At 43.9% G+C, this 23,687-nt stretch overlaps 1 protein-coding gene across 7 annotated transcripts in view; it reads right to left on the bottom strand.

Moving 5' to 3' along the window:
* Positions 1–5,413: 5,413 nt before the first annotated feature.
* The window catches only part of hip1 (huntingtin interacting protein 1), a 308,710-nt gene continuing 290,436 nt past the window's right edge, over positions 5,414–23,687 (bottom strand). For all 7 annotated transcript variants that reach the window (XM_038813806.1, XM_038813808.1, XM_038813807.1 and 4 more), the window contains 9 exons: positions 23,086–23,196; positions 22,246–22,304; positions 21,064–21,157; positions 18,252–18,352; positions 15,016–15,121; positions 14,460–14,583; positions 11,453–11,514; positions 10,426–10,534; positions 5,414–7,470 (listed from right to left, as the gene is read on the bottom strand). In XM_038813806.1, the coding sequence (XP_038669734.1) occupies positions 7,460–7,470; positions 10,426–10,534; positions 11,453–11,514; positions 14,460–14,583; positions 15,016–15,121; positions 18,252–18,352; positions 21,064–21,157; positions 22,246–22,304; positions 23,086–23,196 (777 nt within the window). In that variant the 3' untranslated portion in view covers positions 5,414–7,459. The remainder of the gene's footprint in view (positions 7,471–10,425; positions 10,535–11,452; positions 11,515–14,459; positions 14,584–15,015; positions 15,122–18,251; positions 18,353–21,063; positions 21,158–22,245; positions 22,305–23,085; positions 23,197–23,687) is intronic.

Here is a 23,687-nt window from a genome sequence, read left to right as displayed (position 1 = left end):
CTCTCCACATTCTATAAATTCGTGGCATATTTACACTCAATCCATGGAACTCAAAGCAAATCGTCATCAGCTGAAATTTAAGGAATGTTGCTGCTCATATGCCCGCAGGTTCAAGTGGACATAATAAAATTCTGCGCTTTTTCTTAGTTGTTGGGGGAATTCTGCCATGCATATTGTTTATATCGACACACAGGACAAACCATTGCACTTTAAAAGTTAGAAATTGGGTGTGATATCCAGATGTTGTAATAAGTGCCACAAGTACAAGCTTATTTTTTCTTACGAAAATAGCAGATACTGACTGTGACAGTTAAAATATTATCAGCAAATATACAACCGCCTTTAGTTACCCGAAGACAGGGCGCTCCTCAATCAGCGTCAAACTGGAAAGGGCCCGGCTTCAATTGGATTATCATCCAGGGACCCCCTGCTGAAAGCATAATTTAAGCGGACATGGGCTAAAAGCAGAGACGGACTCCCTTGCGACATTTACTACGACGCAATAGGCTGTCAATGCTGTCGAGACATATAAATGCAGATTAGTCATATGGGTGAGGAATCGGAGATTGACAAACCGTGCAACACGTACTGGTTCAGGGAAGGATTGGGGATCAGAGCTTCATCTGCAGCCAGTGCTGTTTGGTGTGGCAATGTTGCCCTCTGCTGGACTGAAATATTTATGTTATTGGGAACACCAAACTAAAATCCGCATTTCATATTTCCTAATATGCAGTACTGTATCCAAATGGATTTGTTGTTGCGGAGCACATATTATCCAAAAGATTAGAAATTATTTATTTTCTTGAAATTAAATCCAATACGTACTTTCTTAGGACCAGGGCAAATAATCCACCCCCAGTGTCGCTTCAAATACCCCTTTGTTGTTCCTCTCCAGCTTCTGCTGAACTTTTCTTAGATGGACCAAATAGGATAGCACCTCACTGCACACAAGTCCCCCATTCCATTACCATCGTAATTATCCGCGCCCGTTTTAATCACAGGATAATACAGCACAGGAGATCATTTGATCATCTTATCTGCTCTTTTGAGCACAGCAAGAAGTCTTAAACTTCTTCCTCAGGTAAATACTGTAGTAATAGAAAGCCCAATTTGAATAGGAGCAGTGCTCCGAAAGTTAGTGATTTGAAACAAACCTGTTGGACTTTAACCTGGTGTTGAAAGACTTCTTACAGTGCTCACCCCAGTCCAACACCGGCATCTCCACATCATCAGCTCTTTTGAAGCAGTTAACCAATTAGTTGCATTCCCCTGTTCTTTCCCTGTAATTTTCTCCCCAATGTATCTTGTGCTCTGCAGATAGGTTAAATAGTGGCAGTACGCTCCTGTCAGTCGGCGGCCTGTGCGTTTCAAACTCATGTTAGAACTACAGAATCTTTACAGTGCAGGAGGCCATTCAGCCCATCGTCTATTAATTCTCTTAGTTCTCTGAAGGGGCATTCTACCCATTTCCCTGCCTTATCCCTGTAACCTTGCACACATCACTTTCCAGATTGCAATCCAGTTCCTTTTGAATACGTCGATCGAACTGGCTGCCACCACCCTCTGATAAAGTTCATTCCAGACTCCAGCCATTCTCTGGGTGAAAAGGATTTTCCTTACATCACTTTTACTCCTTTTGCCAATTATTCTGAACCTCTGGCCTCAGATGCCCTCTTGAGAGATAAGTTTCTCACTCTTCACCCTATCCATACCCCACGATCATTAATATTTCTATCATTTCTCCTCATCTTTGCTCTAAGCAAGAGGGACGTTAGTGATTATGTATATGTCACTGAAGATGGCAAGGGAGCTGTTAAGGAAAAATAGTATCTCCAGTTTATGAATAGGGGCATTGAACTTGTCGAAGACACTTCAACCTAATCTGGAGCACTGCGAATCCTATGGCAAGTAACCCACCCCCTGGAATACTCTCCACTTGCCTGGATAAGTGCAACTAACAACACTCAAGATGATCAACACCATCCTGGATAAAGCAGCCAGCTTGATCACCACCGACAGCGGCAGCCATGTACCTTCTGCAAGATGCACTGCAGTAACTCACCAAAGTTCCTTCCAAATCTATGACCACTACCATCTGGGACAAGAGCAGCAGACACCTGGGAACCCCACCACCTGGATGTTCCCCTCCAAGTCACTCACCCCGCTGACTTGGAAATATATTGCCGTTCCTTCACCATGACTGCGTCAGAATCTTGGAACTCCCTCCCTAACCGCACTGTGGAAGTGCCTACACTTCAGGGACTGCAGTGGTTCAAAAACGTTACACGGCCAACATCTTCTGAAGGGCAACTAGGGATGGGCAATAAATAAGCAACACCCACATCCCATAAATGAATTTTTAAAAACTGCATCCTGTTCTGGTCACCCTACTTGAAGGAGAGAGTACAGAGGAAATTCACAAGAAAACATAAAGAACTGTAGCTATGATGTAGATTGGAGCGGCTCGGACTTCATTAACATATAACTGATCCTAGCTGGTTTATTAGAGGTCCAGAGGTCCAGGCTTATGTTGTGTGTGTGTGTGGTGGGGGGGGGGGGGGGGGGGGGGAAATCCCACCAATTTGAATTTAATTAATACATTTGGATAGCAAAGCTCGTCTCAGTAATGGTGACTATTAAACTATTATCAATTGTCATAAAGACCCATCCGGCTCACTAATGTTCTTTAGGGAAAGAAATCTACCGCCTTTACCTGATCTGGCCTACTTGTGACTTCAGAACCACAGCAATGTGGTTGACGCTTACTGCCCTCAGTTCAACAGCATGGGCAACACGTGCTGCATTTGCCAGCAATTCCCACATCACATGAAATACAATATTACCAGCATTGCTTTTTCTTTCTAGATTTGAAATCTCCATTGGTCCGTGATCTTCCTCATATAGCTGCCCTTCAAACAAATCACTCCCTCAAAGCTACCACCCAATTCAACCTCTCCACTATCGCTGTGCCAGAAGGTTGCTTTTTCAGCATCTGGTCTTCGATTTAACCTCCTCCAGTGAAGCATTAGAACAAAACCATTACTTTAAACCCCACAAACCCTTTAGTCTTACCATAGACTCCATTACTCTCAAATCACCACCCCATTGTCTCAAATAAATCAGTCTGTTTACAACCTTAACAAGCTTTTCAACCCCAAGCAAAGCGTCCAGCAGATACCCGACACATCACAATGCATGATGTGCCGACTTTGACCATTGTAAAATTGCCTACCTCCACCCTTTCCCATTTTCATTCTTCCCCAAGTCCATTTGCTGCTGAAACCTTCATACCTACCCAAGTCAGCCTTTTAGCTTCTCATTTATTCCCTCACATCCCAGGAGCATGTTGAAGTGTTTTCCTACAAATATGGCGTAATAAATGCACATTGATGTTGTACGTAACAAAAAAAAAATCCAGTGAGAAGTGGGAACTCCGCTCAATTTCCCCTTTAACCAGTGAACAGTAATGCCTCATGCTGTGCTGTCAACAAACTCTTCACAGAAAGGCAGAAAACCTTTAAAACCTTGTTGTGTTGTACAATTCATGACTACGCTGGCAAAGCACTTAGCAATTCAATCACTGGGGGTACTTGCTCATTCTGTCACAAGAGGAGGCTCTATGCAGTGTGGAATAGGAGGAAGAGAGCATTACCAGCCAGGGAACTCCAGCACATCATGCTGGGATGTAATCACTTCAACAACTTGCAGTATTAATAAATTCCTGAGAGGGCAAACAGATTGATACCAAGCAGTATGTGAATAAATATGGGAAACGGGGTGAGAATGCAGGAGGCAGATTCAGATTATGTTCAAAGAGATGGATTTTAGCTACATTTGAAGGCAACGTACTAGTGAAGAAAAACAGTTTAGTCCCCGAGGGAGAAGATAACTGAGCAGAGTTGAAACTGTGATCTAAGTTGGTGGAATGGAGTATGTAGGCTGGGATAGAGCGAGGCCATGAAGGTATATAAAACAAGTTGGCTATGAAGGTGGGAGGTAGACAGGCATTGGGGCACTAAGAAGACGTGTAACACTGGGTGCGTGTGTAGGTGGGGGATGTGCACAGTCCAGAAGTCTGCATTAAATGTTTTCTTGAGTGAGGGTGGGGAAGGGCTAGAAAAAAGTATCCAGAAAATCAATCCTAGCAATGAAGTAGTTGATGAGGGTTTCAGCAATGATAGCGCAGAGGTAGGTGGTGGTCTTGGAAGCAGGTATTAAGCTCAATTTGGGGTGAACATTCAACGAGGGAGATAGGAGTTGTAGGAATTGATGCGCAGGTATTGGGAAATGACAGCTCCAGTCACACTGGACATTTGATTGTATCTGGGATTTAAGGGCGACACGGTAGTGCAGTGAGCTCTGCTGCCTCAAGGCGCCGAGGACCCGGGTTCGATCCCGGCCCTGGGTCACTGTCCGTGTGGAGTTTGCACAGTCTCCCCTATCTGCATGGGTCTCACCCCCACAACTCAAAGATGTGCAGGGTAGGTGGATTGGCCACGCTAATTGCCTTTAATTGGAAAAATGTAAAAATAAAAAATATATCTAGAATTTGCCATTGGTTAGATCAATTAAAACAATTGCCACTAGGAGTGAACAAAGGAATGAGTGTGCAGGGGAAACAGAAGCACATTGTGAAAATAAACAGGTCCATCAGAACCTTGCGGATTGTCTGAGAGGCAACAATGGACGGAGTGCAAGTAGGTGGTTTAAGGAGGCAATTAGCAGAGGAGTTTGGGGTTTCCTTTGCTTTCCGTAACATAGAAAGATTTGGCAGATCAGGAAAGACAATACTGTCAATGAGATAACTAAGCCAAACTAGCGGTCAATAGCCAGGCCAAAGTGTTTTCATGCCCACAGCATGCAGTCAATGGATAAGGCTATCATACCAGGGTGGTTGTGTGAAAAGGGGAAAAGTGCACCGAACAGGAATGGTAGTTATTTAATGCTTTCAGAGAAGTATGTGCGGCAGGCAGAAAGGGAGGATATGAAAAAGGTACCAGGGTAAGAGCTAGCATATAGTTTTACTGCCTAGATCATTCTTGTTTCTGACATTTTATTTTTTAAGAAATATGAATTTGAAGTTGTTTTCAGCCTGAGCCACAGAATTTGGTATTTGCTATTGGTGCACAAAGATCTGGAGCATACAATGTCTGGAGAGCATATTATTGCAGGTTCACAGCGACACCATCACAAACATTTAAAGCATGAAGTCAAGTTGAGACCAAAAGGTAGCTGCCGACGGAAGCACACACGCACAGTTAAGACAAGTGAAACATATTAGGAAGAATCCCGAATTCTAATCACTTTCAAATCTAAAGTTTGCACAGTGGGGTGCCGGAATTGGGGGAGGGAGTAAACAGAACCAAGATTTAATTAAACGTAAGGAATTAAACAAGAACTGATCAAAACAACAGAAGCTGAAAATCTCCATTTTTATGATTTTAAACAAATGTTAAAAAGTATAAAGTCGGGCGTGTACAAAGTTGCAACAAGTTCATTACACGAGCTTGGGTGCAGGGTATCGCTTCTGTAAATGTGCATGGGATTAGAGAGTAACGCCACAGCAATCGAGTTCCCGTAAATGAGCAGTCACAGTTTGTAATGAAAGGGGAAATGTACTCTTGGCAGATAACATACACAGGCGCAGGTGGGCACTCATAACCAATGTTCAACCGTGGCAGGACTTTGACCAATTCAATTCAAACTTCTCTTCTGAAAGAAGCATCACTTAGAAGTTATGATATGAAAAGGAGGAAATGAAACAAAAAGTCCTACACGTTTAGGGAAAGTAATAATTAAGATACTTTGAAATACATTAGCAGAATTGGCAGAGAAAGTAATACTTGGCTGTTAATTGAGTCTGAACAACTCTTTAAAATAAAAACACGCTTTTCCCCAAACCGCTATAAACCGAAATGTTCTATTTCTGGAATTAACTGGTGAACCCCCCCCCCCCCCCCCTTCACCAGCACAGTGTTTATTTCAAAAGTGACATTACATTATTGTTTTGTGGGTATCGGACGATAAACTGTTAAGAAATGTTGCTTTTCCATTTCCACTGGAGACAGCAACTTTCGCCCCCAAATCCCAGTGCCTCGTCCTCTCTCTGCAATATTGTTCCAAGGGTTCCGACAGTCTTGCAGTGCACCATCCAAGAGACCACAGGATTTAAACGTTCCACTTTTCGAAAATGGAGATCAAATAGAAGTGGCTGGCAGCTGTATATCTATCCATTTTAAGTCTTTAATTTCTTCCTCCATAGTTCCCCTAACACGACAGGATGGGAGCTTGACCCAAGATGGTCGCTGTAGTAGCATAGTCCACCGCACATGGGAGGATGTGCGGATGGTGGAAATCAAAAATCAATGATTTCTAAAGGAAAGATGTTCTCATCGGTTAAATAGCACACCGCCGATCAGCGTGTGAAGGAGAAAAGAAAGGAAAAATAGGTTAATAGGATGAGATAAAGTAAGGTGGAAGGAGGTTTCTGTGGAGCAGAGACCAGTTGGGCTGCACGTACATTTCTGTGCCATTAAATGCGTTGTAATGTAATGACAGAAACCTAGAATATTATAAGTTTCCTTCTTGTGGTGAACAAAACACGGTGGAACGTCCAACGATTGGGAGGTCATTTCCTCTGTGCGGACAGGACAGTCAAATAATTAATCTTCTCACCATTGCTACTGAAGACGCTGCTGCCACGGCGGGTATGCCACAGCTCTCGTCCTCTAACAAAATATACCAGATAGACACACCTTTTCAGCCCGCCTGGTCAGCGGGTGACCGTAAATGAGTTGATGTTGGAGGGTATCACCCACGTCATATCCATTCTTTCAGCATTTTACACATCAACGAGCAGAAGAAAGGGGGCAGTTGATTTTTATCTGGCTACTCCTAACTTGTCGGCAGAAATGGTGCCCCAACTGCTGCTCCAGGCTGTATCAGCCAACTGAGCAACGGCAATTTTAGGTCATTCGAGTCTGTGTAGCTTAGCACTAATCAAGTGATACCTTTACCTATTAAACCTCTGTTTTATACGGAGGAAAAGCCAAGATGCTTGAGCTGTTATGACATTCCCATGTTTTGTTGGCGGGTTACTGATATGTGCCAACGAAAGGGGCATCAATAGTTAAACCAAGATTTGCTGTGGGCATTGGAAATGAAAACACTAACACGATACCACTAGTGTGCAAATATAAAGGAAAAAATATACATATAATAAATAAAGGAGCAGGACCATCTCATCTTGATAATAACGGGATCCAGAATACAAGTTAAAAATACTGTGATACAGAAATAGGACCATTCCCAGTGGTTCTCATGGTTACTGCACTGATCCTCTTGATGCTGGAAGGAATGGACTGGATTTTGTTTGTACAGAGAATTTGCACTGTTCATTCAGTCTTTGGACTGGAGACTATAATCTCTCAATCACTGTTCTTCCTTCGCCACTCTGGGCTTACTTGGTATCTGCATATAAAAAAAAAAGTTAATTATTTTAATCTTCTGCCAAATGCATTCCTCATCCTGCTCTCCCAAAAATGTTAACTGCTCTGGAACCTAAGCAACCACTCTTCATACTGGAGGTGGACAGGATCACTGGACTTATTCAGCAGAAACAGTGTGCGAGAGGAGATCATGGCCAACCCATATCCTCACTCCATCTGCCCATCAGGAAATACTTTATGTCAGCACTCCACAAAGTCCCTTGCACCCTGGCAACGTTCTGGTTGGTTTATGCTGTGCTCCTTCAAAGGCCAGTATCTCCTTTCTACAGTCCCGATCTCCTGATGTGATCCAACCTGGGCTTTGCGGAGCTATAGAAAAACCTCATCCCATTTACATTCTAGGGCTCTCGGTATAAAGCCTCAAACTCCATTTGTTTATCGAGTTATTTTTAGTATTTGACCACCACATTTTAGTGATCCATGTAGATGGGATCCCAAATCTCTTTGGATCTCTGCAGTTCCTAGCTTCTCACCATTGAGAATTCTCCGATCCATCAGTCACAGCTTGGTCCAGGCAATCAATACTTCTTTGTAATTTTATGGTCTGGCCATCACTACTTACTATGCCACCCATCTTTAGGTCATTGACAAATTCTGATGACATAGCCCAGTCAGTTCCAGGTCATTAATAAGTATAGCAAATAGTTGAGGCGCCACAGTACAGAATCTTGTGGAAGTCTAGTCCTCTTTTTCCAAATTCTAGTACATTTCTATTATGCTTGCGTCTCCGTCATCTACTGCCTAACCAAACTGCTAACTAGATCAAAAAGATTCCTTCAATTTCATGAGTTCTAAATCTTATCTTACCATCTCTTATATCAAACCTGATCATATACATTGTATCCATAGGCACTCATCTGTTTTCTAGATTAGTTACATCCCAACAAGTCAATTAGATTTGTTAAACCTGATCGTCCCTTTGTAAATTCATGTTGTCTCTTTTTTTCCCCAATTAAGGGGCAATTGAGCGTGGCCAATCCACATACCCTGCACATCTTTGGGTTATGGGGGTGAAACCCACGCAGACACTGGGAGAATGTGCAAATTCCATATGGACAGTGACCCAGGGCCAGGATCAAACCCGGGTCCTTGGTGCTGTGAGGCAGCAGTGCTAACCACTGCACCACCATGCCGCCCCCTCTCTCTTGAATAGATTGGGAAATAATGACATACAAAGGAGTTTGGGTGCCCTCATACACCAATCACTGAAAGTAAGCATGCAGGTACAGCCAGCAGTTAGGAAGGCAAGTGATATGTTGGCCTTCATTGCAAGAGGATTGGAGTACAGGAGCAGGAATGTCTTGTTGCAGCTGTGCAGGGTCTTGGTGAGACCACACCTTGAGTTGTGTGTGCAGTTTCGGTCTCCTTACCCAAGAAAGGATATACTTGCCAGAAAGGGAGTGGAGCGAAAGTTTGCCAGACTGATTCCTGGGACGGCAGGATTGTCCCACGAGGAAAGATTGTGTCAACTAGGCCTGCATTCACCAGATTTAGAAGAACAAGAGGTGATCCAACTAAAGTGTCTAAAATTCTGACTGGCTGGACAGACTGGATACCGGGATATTGTTTCCTCTGGCTGGGGGTTCTAGAATAAGGGGTCTCAGGTTACAGGGGAGGCCATTTAGGACTGAGATGAGGAGAAACTTATTCATTTGGGGTCGTGAATCTATGGAATTCTCTATCACAGAAGGCTGCAGAAGCCAAATCACTGAATATACTTGAGGAAATAGATTTTGAGACTGTAAAGGTGTGCAGGGATATGGGGAGAGAAAGGGGAGCATGGCATTAACTTATAAGATCAGCCATGATCATATTGAACAGCAAAGCAGGCTCGGAGGGCCAACTGGCCTGCTCCGGTTTTCTACGTATCTAATCAAATTTCTCTCAATTACTCGGTCCTTGATTATAGATTCCAATAACTTTTCCACAACAAATGAGTGTAACAGATCCACAATTTGTTAAAATTAGCTGAATAATATTTAGCAGGTCTGGCAGTAACTGTGGAAGGGAAACAACAGTTAACATTTCAGGTCGTGACCTTCGTCAAATAGATCATGTTCTGATGAAGGTCATCGACCTGAAAAACACTCACTTTCCACAAATACAGCCCGATTTGAGGATTTCCAGCATTTTCTGTTCTTATTTCATATTTTCGTGATCCACGGTATTTTGTTCTATAATTTCCTGGGTTTCTCTCTCCTCAATTCTCAAACAACTAAGTTACATTTGCAATTTTTCAAGCTAAAGGGACAGTTTCTGAACGGAGAGCATTTTGGAAGATTATGACTAAATCACCTTCAATTTCGTCACCTACTTTCTTTAAAACCCCGGAGGTGGGGATTTGTCAGCCATTAGTTTTCAGTACCATCATTCCTGCCCACCAGAGGTTAGGCTGACTGGCCTAGAATTACTTGTTCTTCCTCTTCCTCCATTTTAAACAATGGTCGAGTGTTCGCAACCCTCCATTCCTCTGCACCACATCTGTAGCCCGAGCATATTGGGAAATGAGGGTCAAAGCTTACACTATTTTCTCCCTTACTTCTCTTTGTAGCCTGGGATACATTTCATCCAGGCCTGGGGATTAAGCGGCTTGCAAAGATGCTGAATCCCTTCACATTTCCTCTGTCATTATGTTTATGATGTGGAGATGCTGGCATGGGACTGGGGTGGGCACAGTAAGAAGTCTTCCAACACCAGGTTAAAATCAACAGGTTTGTTTGAATCACTAGCTTTCGGAGCACTGCTCCTTCATCAGTTGGACCTGATGAAAGAGCTGCGCGCCGAAAGCTAGTGATTCGAAACAAACCTGTTGGACTTTAAGCTGGTGTTGGAAGACTTCTTATTATGTTTATGCCAGCCAATATCTCACATTTCTCCTCTAGAAAGAATGGGGCAATCAGAAATAAATCCCACGCACCTTCATCCCAACCCTCGGAGACTCCTGCCAGCTCATAGTGCTTCTTACGCAGTCCTCCCAGGCGTTGCCTCTCTTTCTGTAGTTGACTCTCCAGTTCTAAAACATGAACCTTCAATGATAAAAACACATTTAATTTAAACATTCTCTAGCTGCGTTCTGGTGAATTTGGACTCGGACCAGGTTGGTAGAGACCACGTTCTTGTTTTTAGACGCACAACAGTAAAAACACTAGAAATGTGGAAGAAATATCTGCAGAACGGTCATTAAGTTACCACATCAGGCCAGTTACACCGGTTCAATCTCCCAAGGGAAAGCTCCACACAGATTATACCCTAACCTTCATCAGCAACCAAAGTAAACTGCAGAACCCGCATCAATGGTCACGTCTCCGCTGCTGTCCTCTAGGTAACAGTGGGAAAAGTATATTATTTTACCAGAGAGAGTTTTAGTTTTTCAAATGATATGCATCAGCTTAGCAGAGCAAGCATTGAAAAATGCCATGGTTTCCTATTCCTTCATTCTGTAAAGGACTCTAACTTGTTGGGCAAGTTCACTTTGATTAGAAACTGAAGTGAACTAACCACTTCACGTTAATTCCCCTGTCAATGTCCCCATGATGTCAGGCCGTGGTCTGTGAAGGATACATTTCATTTGAAGAACATGAAAGATAATCTGGCAGGTGATCTCTTTATTTCATTAGCATATAATAGAATCCCTACAGAAGGAGGCCATTCAGCCCATCAAATCCCTTCATCGTCAGCAGTGCAAGAAGCCAGCTCAGCACCCACTTCTGAAGGTCAACTAGGGATGGACAATACATTCTGGCCTAACCAGCCACACCCACATCCAGCAATTGGATTTTTTTCAATGAATTTTTAAAAAATAGAGTCTACACCAACTCTCTGAAAGGATTCCCTACATAAGCCCACTCCCCCGCTTAAGCCTGCAACCCCATAACCCCACCTAACCAATTACAAGAAACCATTAAAAAGGAGCAGAGTACAATGCAAAGACCGCTTTCCAATACCTGTGAGTCCATCTCCTGTCGCTTGATTTGCGTCAACGTCATGCTCGAGAAATCCATTGTATCTGGAAGAAAGGAATGAAAGTGTTAAGACCGAAGAAAAGCTTCAAACATGCAAATAAGGGTCCCCACTCACAGTTCACTTGCTCTCTTCCTTTCTGATTTTTTGCTGGGATACAGTTCTGTGCTCACTGAGTATTATCCAACAGCTTGTTCGAGTGGTTTTCCTTCTTGTCTAAGCCTACTCATTGAAGTTAATCAATCATGGGCATGACAGCATAATCCAATTCTATTCTCGATCAATATTGACCACTGGATAGATAGTCTGAAGGAATGCTGCACTGTTGGAGGAGGTGCCATTTTTCACAAGACATTAAACTAAGGCCCCTTTCTGCCCACTCAGACAGATACAAAAGACCCTATGACACCATTCAGCCCATCGAGTCTGCACCGACCCCCTCTGTACCTAGGCCCACTCCCTGCAGCATTTTGGACTCCAAGGGATAATTTAGAATGGCCAATCCACCTAACCTGCACATCTTTGCATTGGGGGAGGAAACCAGAGCACCCGGAAGAAACCCACGCAAATACTGGGAGAACGCACAGACAGTCACCCAAGGTCAGAATTCAACCCAGGTTCCTGATGCCGTGAGGCAGCAGTGCTAACCACTGACCCACCATGGGGCAGCACGGTAGCATAGTGGTTAGCACAAATGCTTCACAGCTCCAGGGTCCCAGGTTCGATTCCCGGCTTGGGTCACTGTGTGGAGTCTGCACGTTCTCCCCGTGTGTGCGTGGGTTTCCTCCCACAGTCCAAAGATGTGCAGGTTAGGTGGATTGGCCATGCTAAATTGCCCTTAGTGTTCAAAATTTCCCTTCGTGTTCAAAATTTCCCTTCGTGTTGGGTGGGGTTACTGGGTTATGGGGATAGGGTGGAGATGTGGGCCTGGGTAGGGTGCTCTTTCCAAGAGCCGGTGCAGACTCGATGGGCCGAATGGCCTCCTTCTGTACTGTAAATTCTATGATTCTATGTCATCCCATTTTGAAAAGCAGGGGAATTCCCTCTGGTGTCCTGACCAAGATTTATCCCTCAACCAATATCATTGAAATGAAACAGATATGATCATTATCATTGCTGTTTGAGATCCTTGCTGCAAAGTCTCTGTCCTGTTTCTGAGGTACTTATTGGTCTGGAAGGCACTTTCTGAGGTCATCACAGGTGCTATAGAAATGAAAGTAGTTTTTCTTCAGGTCATCAGAAGCAGAAATACTGCATGATTTTCTCTTCCGTGGCTCAAGAGATTCAGATAGACTTACAGCACCTGGTCTGGGATCAGTTAAGTCAGCACAGAGCAGGGACTGAGCCGGGAACATGCATGGAATTTGACAATACATGCTGTTTTAGCAGGCAGTAAATAATCTGCGAGCTGGATGCAGGTTTCTTTTATTAATATAAGGCTTTGCATGTCAATCCAAAGGGACTCCTCAGTATAAAATGTTTCTTGGAGGAACTTTCATTTCTACAATGCCTATTACCTCCCTCATATGTCCCAAAGGGCCGCTCCACATACAATAAATTGCTTTTTACAAGTATTTGGTACTTCTATTAGCAGAAGCATGGAACCTAAGAGCAGGGAGGTTATGATGGAGCCGTATAACATGTTCGTTAGGCCACAGCTAAAGTGCTGTGTGCAGTTCTGGCCCCCACACGATAGCAAGGATGTGATTGCACTAGAAAGGGTGCAGAGGGGATTCACCACGATGTTACCTGGGCTGGAGAATTTTAGCTATGAAGAGAGGCTGGTTAGGCTGTGGTTATTCACCTGAGAGCAGAGAAGGCTGAGGGGGGACCTGATTGAGATGTACAAAATTATGAAGAACGTAGGTAGGGTTTGTAGGAAGAAACATTTCCCCCAAATAACCAGGGGCATAGATTTAAGGTAATGGGCAGGAGATATAGAGAAAACTTGAGGAAAAACATTTTCACCCAGAGGGTCGTGGGAATCTGGAACTCACTGCCTGAAAGAATGTTAGAGGAAGGAACCCTCACTACATTGAAGAAGCATTTAGCAGAATACTTGAAATGCCATAGCATACAAGGCTATGGGCCAAGTGCTGGGATTAGAGAGATCGGTGCTTGATCGCCGGCACTGACATGATGGGCTGAAGGGCCTCTTTCTGTGCTGTATGACCCTTTGACTATGACCATCTCCCACAAACAGCAATTAAATAAATGTCCAGTTACTTTGTTTTTTGGTGGTGTTGAATAAGGAAGGAGTGTTTGTCAGACCAACGGGATAACTCTCTGCTCTTTTTCCAGAGAAATGAAACCTAGCCTCTGTTTTACCTGAAAGACGATATTTCTGACAATATAGCATTTCCTCAGTCCTGCACTAAGGTGTCAACCTTGTCAGTCCTGGAATAGAGCTTAAAAGAACAATCTTCTAACGGAGCGGTTTTAGTTCTGTCATCTAAGCTTGAAAGTTATAAATCCCTTAAATATGCATGCAAAACAATTCTCCTACTGACTTTACTCAATATTGAAACGAATTGGAGGAGGCCAACATAATCTGAGCAACTCAGAGGGTTCGAGACTAACTTTTCATAAGGGATCTGGACTCGATGCTGGCCCAGGCTCAAAAGACCATAAGAAATAGGAGCAGAATTAGGTTACTCGGCCCATCGAGTCTGCTCCGCCATTCAATCCTGGCTGATATTTTTCTCATCCCCATTCTTCCGCCTTCTCCCCATAACCCCATAGCATGTAACGGAAGCATCGTCTATCTCCTGGCTGTTAGAGATCCTGTGAAATAGGACTGTGCAGTCGCAATTCAGTTCCCAGAGAACAAAACTGCGAAACACCATAATTGTGCCAAGGTGAGCAGCTCCTTCTTCGGTTGGGACCAGGACACAATATGGGAGCAGAGTGAATACAGTCTTCCTCTACATGTAATCGCGCCATCTCTCTTATGGGTGAATCTTGTGCAGGATGAATAGTACAGTCAACTACCTGTTTCCTCAATCTGCGATTTTCCTGACTTAGTTGAAGCCACTACACTGGCTGTGGCTTCATTCACTCCCTTAGATGCCTGCCGTAGTTTTCCAAGGTTAACGTTGTCTTTATCTGCTTTCACCTACAAGAAAAGGAAACCGTTACCACAAATAGCTGGTCAGTTTTCAGTCAATGCAGTCTTTCCCACTGTGTCGAAGGTGAGAGAGGTGTCCCCAGATACACTGAAATAAGGGCACTTTGATGGATACCTGGAAAATATATTTTTCTTACGCAAGTTTGCTTCCTCACTTAACGCATTGGTATAAATAACTAAATGTGTATATGGAAGAAGCAGTTCATCTGTTTGTATTTTTTCCCTCAAGTCCTAAAAAATATCTAAAATTGAATTAATGTTTTTTTATTATTTTTCAAATGTTCTTTGCAATTATTCATTGGAATGTTTTCTGCCCACTTTCCTTGTATTTGATTGGTGCAGTCACTATTTATCCACTTGCGGGTCACTGCTTTTTTTCCGAACTGTGAGCCGATCACTGCAGGAAATCACTTCACTTACTTTGGAGGCAGCCACCAGCTGTGCTGTACTGGCTGCGATCTCATGAGAACACACCATCAGCTCCTCAAACTTTCCCTTGCCCTGGACAACCATGTCTGCAGCATCTCTGAAGAGAGAGAGAGACAGATGAGAGAGAACACTCGTGACTAAACCATCAAACAAACCTCAATAGCTGCACAATAAAACAGAAGAGCGTAACACCTGGAGCACAAAGCAAGAGCCATCTGCTGGTGTGAGCACAATTAATTGGGTAGATGCCAGTGTTATAGCTGCACGGAAAAACAGTTAAATGGAAACATTCAACTCCACATTGGATCCTAATTAACAGGATTTAACTACACACCAAATATTACAATAATTATGGGGACTTCAATAATCAGGTTGGTAGTGGAAACCAAGACAATAATTTGTGGAATGTCTAAGAGATAGTGTTTTTGGCGGAGTTTATGACAGAGCTCACTAGAGAACAGGCAATTCTGGATTTGGTGATGTGGAATGAGGCAGACTTGATTAGGGAATTTAAGGTGAAGGAACCCTTAGGGAGCAATGACCACAATATGATAGAATTTACCCTGCAGTTTGAGAGGGAGAAGCTGGAATCAGATGTAACGGTATTACAATTGAATAAAGGTAACTACAAAAACATGAGGGAAGAGCTGGCCAGAGTTGATTAGAAAGGGAGCCTAGTAGGAAAGACAGTGGAACAGCAATGGTAGGGGTTTTGGGGGTTATTTGGGAGGCACAACAGAAATTCATCCCAAGGAGCAGGAACCGTACCAAGGGGGGGACAAGGCATCTATGGCTCACGAGAGAAGTCAAGGACAGCATAAAAGCAAAGTAAAAAACATACAAGGTCGCGAGGATTAGTGGGAAGCCAAAGGATTGGGAAGCCTTTAAAAGGGAGCAGAGGGCAACTAAAAAAGCAATAAATGGGGGGGAGAGAAGATGAACTATGAGTACGAGTTAGCTAGTAAAATAAAAGAAGATAGCAAGAGTTTATTTCAATATATAAAAGGTAAGAGAGAAGCAAGAATAGACATTGGACTACTGGAAATAAGGCTGGAGCAGTAGTAATATGAAACAAAGAAATGGCAGAGGAACTGAATAGTTACTTTGTATAGGTCTTCACGGTGGAAGACACCAGTGGGATACCAGAACTTCAGGAGAATCAGGGGGGACAAGGTGAATGTAGTGGCCATCACTAAGCAGAAGGCTCTGGGCAAATTGATGGTCTGATGGTGGATAAATCACCTGGACAAGATGAATTACACCCAGGGTTCTAAAGGGGATAGCTGAGGAGACTGTGGAGGATCTTTCAGGAATCACTGGAGACAGACAAGATCCCAGAGGACTGTAAAATGCCTGTGTAAGAAGGGAGGCAGAAGATGGAAAATTATTGGATGGTTAGCCTAATTTGAGCATAAGACGAGATTGCGGAGTACTTGGAAGTGCATGATAAAATAGAACTGAATTAACACGACTTCGTCAAGGGGAGATCACATCTGACAAAGCTGTTAGAATTCTTTGGGGAGGTAACAAGGAAGTTGGACAAAGGAGAACCAATGGATGTGATCTATTTGGATGTGATCTATTTAGACTTCCAAAAGGCATTTGACAAGGTGCCGTACAGGAGACTGTTAAATAAGTTAAGATACCATGGTGTTATGGGTAAGATCCTGGCATGGATAGAGGATTGGCTGACTGGCAGAAGGCAGAGAGTGGAGATAAAGGGGTCTTTTTCAGGATGGCAGCTGGTGACCAGTGGGGTTCCTCAGGAATTGGTGTCAGAGGGCAGCACGGTGGTGCAGGGGATAGCACTGCGACTGCGGCGCTGAGGAACTGGGTTTGAATCCCGGCCCCGGGTCACTGTCCATGTGGAGTTTGTACGTTCTCCCCGTGTCTGCGTGGGTTTCATCCCCACAACCCAAGAGATGTGCAGGGTAGGTGGATTGGCCACACTAAATTGTCCCTTAATTAGAAAAAAATAATAATAATTAGGAGTTGGTGTTAGGAACACAACTTTTCACAATATACATTAACGATCTGGAAGAAAGAACGGAGGGTATTGTTGCTAAGTTTGCAAATATGACAAAGATACGCAGAGGGACAGGTAGCATTGAGGAAGCGGGGGGGGGGGCTGCAGAAGAACTTGGACAGGTTAGGAGAGTGGGCAAAGAAGTGGCAGATGGAATATAATGTGGAAAAGAGGTTATGCAGGGTGGCGCAGTGGTTAGCACTGCTACCTACAGCGCTGAGGACCCGGTTTCAATCCCAGCCCCAGGTCACGGTCTGTGTGGATTTTGCCCACAACTCAAAGATATGCAGGTTAAGTGGATTGGCCATGCTAAATTGCCCCTTAACTGGGAAAAAAATAATTGAGTACTCCTGATTTTTTTTAAAGTGGAAAAGAGGTTATGCACTTTGGGAGGAAGAATGGAGCCTTTTTCCAAAAGGGAATAGGGTCAGGAAACCTGAAGCTTAAAGGGACATAGGAGTCCTAGTTCAAGATTCTCTTCAGGTTAACGTGCAGGTTCAGTCGGCAGTTAGGAAAGCAAATGCAATGTTCGCATTCAGAGGGCTAGGATACAAGATCAGGGATGTACTTCTGAGGCTGCCTAAGGCTCTGGTCAGGAGTATTGGGGCCAGTTTTAGGCCCTGTATCTAAGGCTTTGGAAAGAGCCCAGAGGAAGTTCAAAAGAATGATTCCTGGAATGAAGAGCTCGTCATATGAGGAGCGGTTGAGGACTCTGGGTCTGTACTTTATGGAGTTTAGAAGGACGAGGGGGTATCTTATTGAAACTTACAGGATACTGAGTGGCCTAGATAGAATGGACGTGGCGAAGATGTTTCCACTAGTAGGAAAAACCAGAACACGAGGCCACAGCCTTAGACTGAAGGGACGATGAAGAGAATTTCTTCAGCCAGAGGGTGGTGAATCTGTGCAACTCTGCCACAGAAGGTTGTGGAGGCCAAATTACTAAGCATCTTTAAGACAAGAGATAGATAGGTTCCTGATTAATAAAGGGATCCGGGGTTATGGGGAGAAGGCAGGAGAATGCGGATGAGAAATATATCAACCATGATTGAAGGACGGAGCAGACCTAATGGCCTAATTCTGCTCCTATGTCTTATGGTCTAAATATGATCTAAATTCAACAACGCAACTGCACATTTGTTGGAGGTCTGGAAGTGACTGACAAATTATGCTTTAAACGAACAGTAGTTGCTGTGCTTACACCAACACAGTGGCTCCCCAGCCAACAGCCTTTGATGCCGAGATGAGGCCTTCAGTCCACCGGGAATTCTTGGCGTAGAACTCTTTCTGCGATGCTGCTCCCTGTAAATCAGAAACACAATATTTATTATGATATTTCCCCAAACTTTTTCCCCATCTCTCAAAGGTGCTTACACCTTGTTTCTCACCCAAATGCCAATTCTTCGTGGACAGGCCTGAGTGCTGGTAGAATATTCACCACCAAGAAAGTAAAGCCATGCTTTCCCTCACACAATGTTCAAGTATCTGAGTTTTCCAACAGGGCAACAAAATAGGAGGACCACCACCACATTCGGTCCTTCAAGCCTGCTCTGCTATTCATTATGACCATGGCTGATCATCCAACTCAGTAACCTGTTCCCGCTTTCCACCCATAGCCTTTGATCCCTTTAGCCCAAGAGCTTTATCTAATTCCTCCTTGAAAACATTCAATGTTTTGGCCTCACCTGCCTTCTGTGGTAGAGAATTCCACAGGCGCACCACTCTCTTGGACATCAGGCCCGGTCCAACCCGTCCAGTTTGGACTGGCCCCACCTCCTCCAGAACTAATCTCAATGTCCCAGGAATCTGAAACCCTCTCTCTCACACCATCTCTTCAGCCATGTATTCCTCTGATATATCCCACTATTTCTACTCTGACTACCATGTGACACTGGTAGGAATCCGGAGATCACTATCATTGCGGTCCTATTTTTCAACTTACTTCCTCAATCCCTATATTCTGCTTTTAGGGCCTCATCCCTTTTTTCTTTACCCATATCGTTTGTGCCAATGTGCACAACGACCACTGGCTGTTTATCCTCCCCCTTCAGAATGTTCTGTAGCTGCTTTGAGCCATCCTGGACGCTCGCACCAGGGAGGCAAAATACCATCCTGGAGTCTCGTTTGCGCCACAGAAACACCTATCTATTCCCTTAAAAGTAAATCCCTGATAACTATTGCATTCCCACACTCTTTACTCCTTCCCTTTGCAGCAAAACCAACTGCGGTGCAATGAATTTGGCCGTAGCTGCTTTCCCCTGAGACACCATTACCCCCAACTGTATCCAAAGCAGTATATCTGTTTTGCAGGGCAATGGCCACAGGAGATTCCTGCACTGTCGGCCTAGTCATCTTACTCTGCCTGGTGGTCACCCAGTCCCTTCCTGCCTGTGGGCTCCGAGTCTGCAGTGTAACCACCTCTCTATACGTGCTAGCCACGATACTCTCTGCGCTCAGATGCTCCAGTGTCCTCAGATGTTCCAGCTCTGAACCCCAGGATCCAAGATCTGCAGCACCTGCTGGCTCCGTGCACTGGAAATGTTCCCGGCTTCCCACAGAGCAGGAGAAGCACACCACGGCTTTGAGCTCACCTGCCATAACTTACCCCTTTAAACTAAAGGCGCTGGAAGATATTTAAAATCAAATAATATCAATTACTCCAGGGCCCTTCACCCCTGTTCCTCATTACTACAGAATATAGCCCTTACAAACTATAGACCACAAAATAGAGATCTCACAAACTATAAGCAATAAAAGTAGTAAATGGATACTCGACTGCGCTCACCCAATCAGCTGCTTCCACTTACCCTGCATCACTTTTAAATCCTGACGTCACCACAGGAGCCCAAAACTCCCAAGCCAGCACTTCGCTCCTTTATCCTCCCGCTTTCCTCTCATTCGCCGTCTTTCTCACGCTCTTTTTTGCTCCCTGGTCTGCTCTGTAACTTTATGTAACGCTATGATTTGATTGAACTTTACTTCCCTATTGTTAGTGTTCCTTACCAAATTCAAGGGGCTACCTGGCTAATCCTGGTGAAGTTTTCACCTCATGAATCCAAACGCCGTGAAGATAATTAGAACTTCTCAAACTCAGCACAGATCAGGAATCAATCGTGAGACCTTGCTCTCGGCGTGATTTTGTGCGATAGATAACAAGCGGTTTCTTTGAGGGGGTTTACTCATTCTGATGTATTTGAAAACAGGATCAATCTGAATCGTGAAATCCAATTGATCAGAAAGGGGCCATAGTCATTGAAGTGATGTGGTATATAGCATCGCACAAAACAAAAAGCCAGCCTAAATTCTCCATTGTGTTCTCCCAACCTCCTCCCATCACGTTGGCAGAAATTCCAGGGAAGTGGATGTCTTTCACAGCTATTTCTGCATTTTAAGATATAAACTGAAAGTTTGGGAAGGTGACCAGCTGATGAGTCTTGTCCAGTATTGCTACTGAGCTATGCGAGTGGCCTGAGGGGATTCATCCAGTATCTTCCGGAGGAAACTTTCAAACTGCATTTTCCCTCTCATAACATGAAAGGGATGGAGGAATCACTGTAAAGCACCCAAGGGCATCAGTCTCTTCGGGGGGTGGGAAAAAAAACAACCTTAAAATTGCACCTTTTAAGACAATAAAAGTCTCGAGGCACTTCATAGGGGTGTAATAATTTTTTTTAAAAACTCGGCCAAAGCAGGAGAAATTAGGATTGGTGACGACAAGGTTGGCCAACAAATTGGATTTTTAAGGAATGCCTTGAAGGAAGAGAGGGGTTTTGGGAGGGATTTCCAGAGCTCAAGGCCTGGGCAGTTGAAAGGAAGGCAACAATGGTGAAGCAAAGGAAGAGGAGAATGCACAAGAGGCCAGAGTTGGAAGAATGTAGAGTTCCCCAAAGTATTCTAGGTACAGTGCCATTTCATGACACTACCAATCAACTAACTAACTTGCAAACCTCTGCTCGAACATTTCCCTGCACACCCACCAAACATCAATCTTATCGACAGGTTTTGGCTCTTACCCTGGCACTCTCCACGATATCTCTCTGCAGATCCTTCGATGTCAGAACCAACATTTTGACTGCATGCATCAGGTCAGTGCAGGATGCAAGGATCCTACAGGAAATAAGAATACAGAATACCTGTCAAATAACTTCCTCCTTAATAATTCTGTAATTTCATGTAAAGCGAATAGCAGAAAGTACTTCTCGATCCATTTAAATCTTTATGTGCCACATCCTGAAGCTTCCATAGAATGGTGACAGGACAGGAGGCCAATCAGCCCGTCATGTCTGTGCCAGCTCCTTGCAAGAGCGACTCAGCCTGTCCCACTCTATCCATCTTTTCCCCATAAACCTGCAGTTTATTTTCTATTCAGATAATTATCCAGTTCCTTCTGAGAAAAAACTTTTAACAGATCAACCTTATGTCTTATGAAGTGGTTCAGATGGAAAACCTCATTTCATTCCTGACCGTACCCAACATCATTATTAAGTCCTTGAATTTAGTTTTTACAAAAATAATTACTTTGGACTAAATGACCATCAATGTCCTGCAAGATTCTTTGTCTAGAATGTTACGATGCTCCAAGATCCTTGGCAAAAGGATTCCCTCTGCTCTAATCACCCCAGCCTGTTACAATCTACTATTTAAAGGGATTCTTCCATTTAAAGGTGCTCCCAGTTGTCAATATTCCTTCAATATAGAGCTTCCCCATAGTCCCAGGTCTGTCAATTTTAGATTCCATCTTATTTCGCCGTAGTCCCAGGTCTGTAATTTTTAGATTCCATCTTATTTCTCCTCTGCACATCATTAGACCAATGGCATTTTGGATATTGGGAATGAATGGGAATAATTTAAACCCATGAAAGTCTTTAGAATGGAAACCAATGTAATGGAGATAGCCAGTTCCACATTTGGCCATTGTTTTGCATCCATTTACATGATCTTACATTTAAACGATAACATGTTGTACATTTTTGTTTTGAGAGACACAGCTTTGGTTTAAAAAAAGTTAAGACCACAACAAACGAGAGCAGGTTTCATACAAATTCCTTCCTGATCAAGGCATTGAAGTTTCTATGAGTAGGAGGAACAAATTGAGACTGTGTGAAATGACCAGTATTCTGCTGCGGAGGAATCCTTACCGACACTCAAGCTTCATCTAGACAGATATAAATTCATGAACACGTGAAAGCACTGACCTCTCATTCACCTCCAGCTTCACACCGGTGTCTCCTGCCCGCGACTTGCTCAGCATTTCCTGGTTACAAAATTTTGTAAAAAGAAAACCTGGTTAAACTAGTAGCTTTGAAATGCAACAGCAGAACTCCATCCTGCTCCAACAACCAGCCAGGGAAAGGCTGGTGTCGGCTTCTTTTGTAAAGCCATTGTAAAGCCATTGAATAGTAACAAGCTGGGCTCTGAATCATGTCAAACTATATTAAATAATGAGCTATCTCTTGCTGCAATCATGTCAGTAGGTATGCATGAGACAAGGCTCACTGTGCGACGATATGCACAGCCCCAGAAAATAAGGTAAAACTGCCATAGACCTAGATGACCACAGGCTGCTTTCCCCTTTCAAGGGGTGACTGGTGGTGATTTAACCGGAGGATCACCACACCTCAAGTAGGGTTCACGGTTGAGAAGGTGGGGCCTTCATAAATAACCTCAACCAGTATGGGAATTGAACCCACGCTGCTGGCCTTGCTCTGCATCACAAACCAGCTGTCTAGCCAAGTGAGCTAAACATTCCCCGTGTCTGCGTCGGTCTCAACCCCACAGTCCAAAGATATGCAGGGTAGGTGGATTGGCCATGCTAAATTGCATCTTAATTGGGGAAAAAAAGAATTGGGCACTTTAAAAAAAAAAAATTAAATGTGTATAACTACCTCTTTCTCTTCAAATAATGCACCAGAATTGAGAGTTTTTGTGCACATCGGCATCTGCCAATCCACCAATAGAAATGATAGAAGCAATTTTTGCAAGATACAACCGCACTAACGTATCAAATGAATTTGGATTCCACTGATGTAAATCACCTCTATCCTTGCGGTAGCAGTTTCAACAGCTTCTGACGTGGCAGACATCTCCTGTTCCACCAGGTCACCCAGCTCTTTTTGTTTGATGTCTCTTCCTTTCGGCCGTAGTTCCTAAAATAACACATGCATAGCAGTCAGCAATACTGCAGAGGGCACAGCAAAACATGGAGAAGGAATTTAACTTAGCCAATCCAAAATTACAAGAGATCTTCAAGTTTTTCAGCAGGGACAATGTAGAGTGGAACTTAAGCAGAAGCACCAAGAAAGTGCTAGGTCTAATTTTTGTTCGATGTCGAGTCAGCTAGGGCCGGGATTTGGGTGGCCACAGCAGGCCCCTACATTCACTGGCGAGAGAGAGACCGACAGAAAAACAGAGAGAGAGATCCTGATCATTCTAGCTCCTACCGGAGAACGCACATTTTTAGGCTTGGTTCTAAGGCTTCAAGAATCACTGACCCTCATCATCTGGGAATGCAGAATGGTCACTATGATGAGGGACTGGATGGTATCTAACTGGAACTGAACTCCATTGCGTGTCAGCGCCTTAGAGAAGCAGAAGGAATATTAGAGGGCAAAGTAATCACTGTGGCGGGGTGGGGGAC

Source organism: Scyliorhinus canicula, chromosome 12 (genome assembly GCF_902713615.1).
Source record: "Scyliorhinus canicula chromosome 12, sScyCan1.1, whole genome shotgun sequence".
Classification (NCBI taxonomy): Eukaryota; Metazoa; Chordata; class Chondrichthyes; order Carcharhiniformes; family Scyliorhinidae; genus Scyliorhinus; species Scyliorhinus canicula.
Note: the sequence above shows the minus strand (reverse complement) of the source record. Positions and strands in the feature narration are given on the sequence as shown.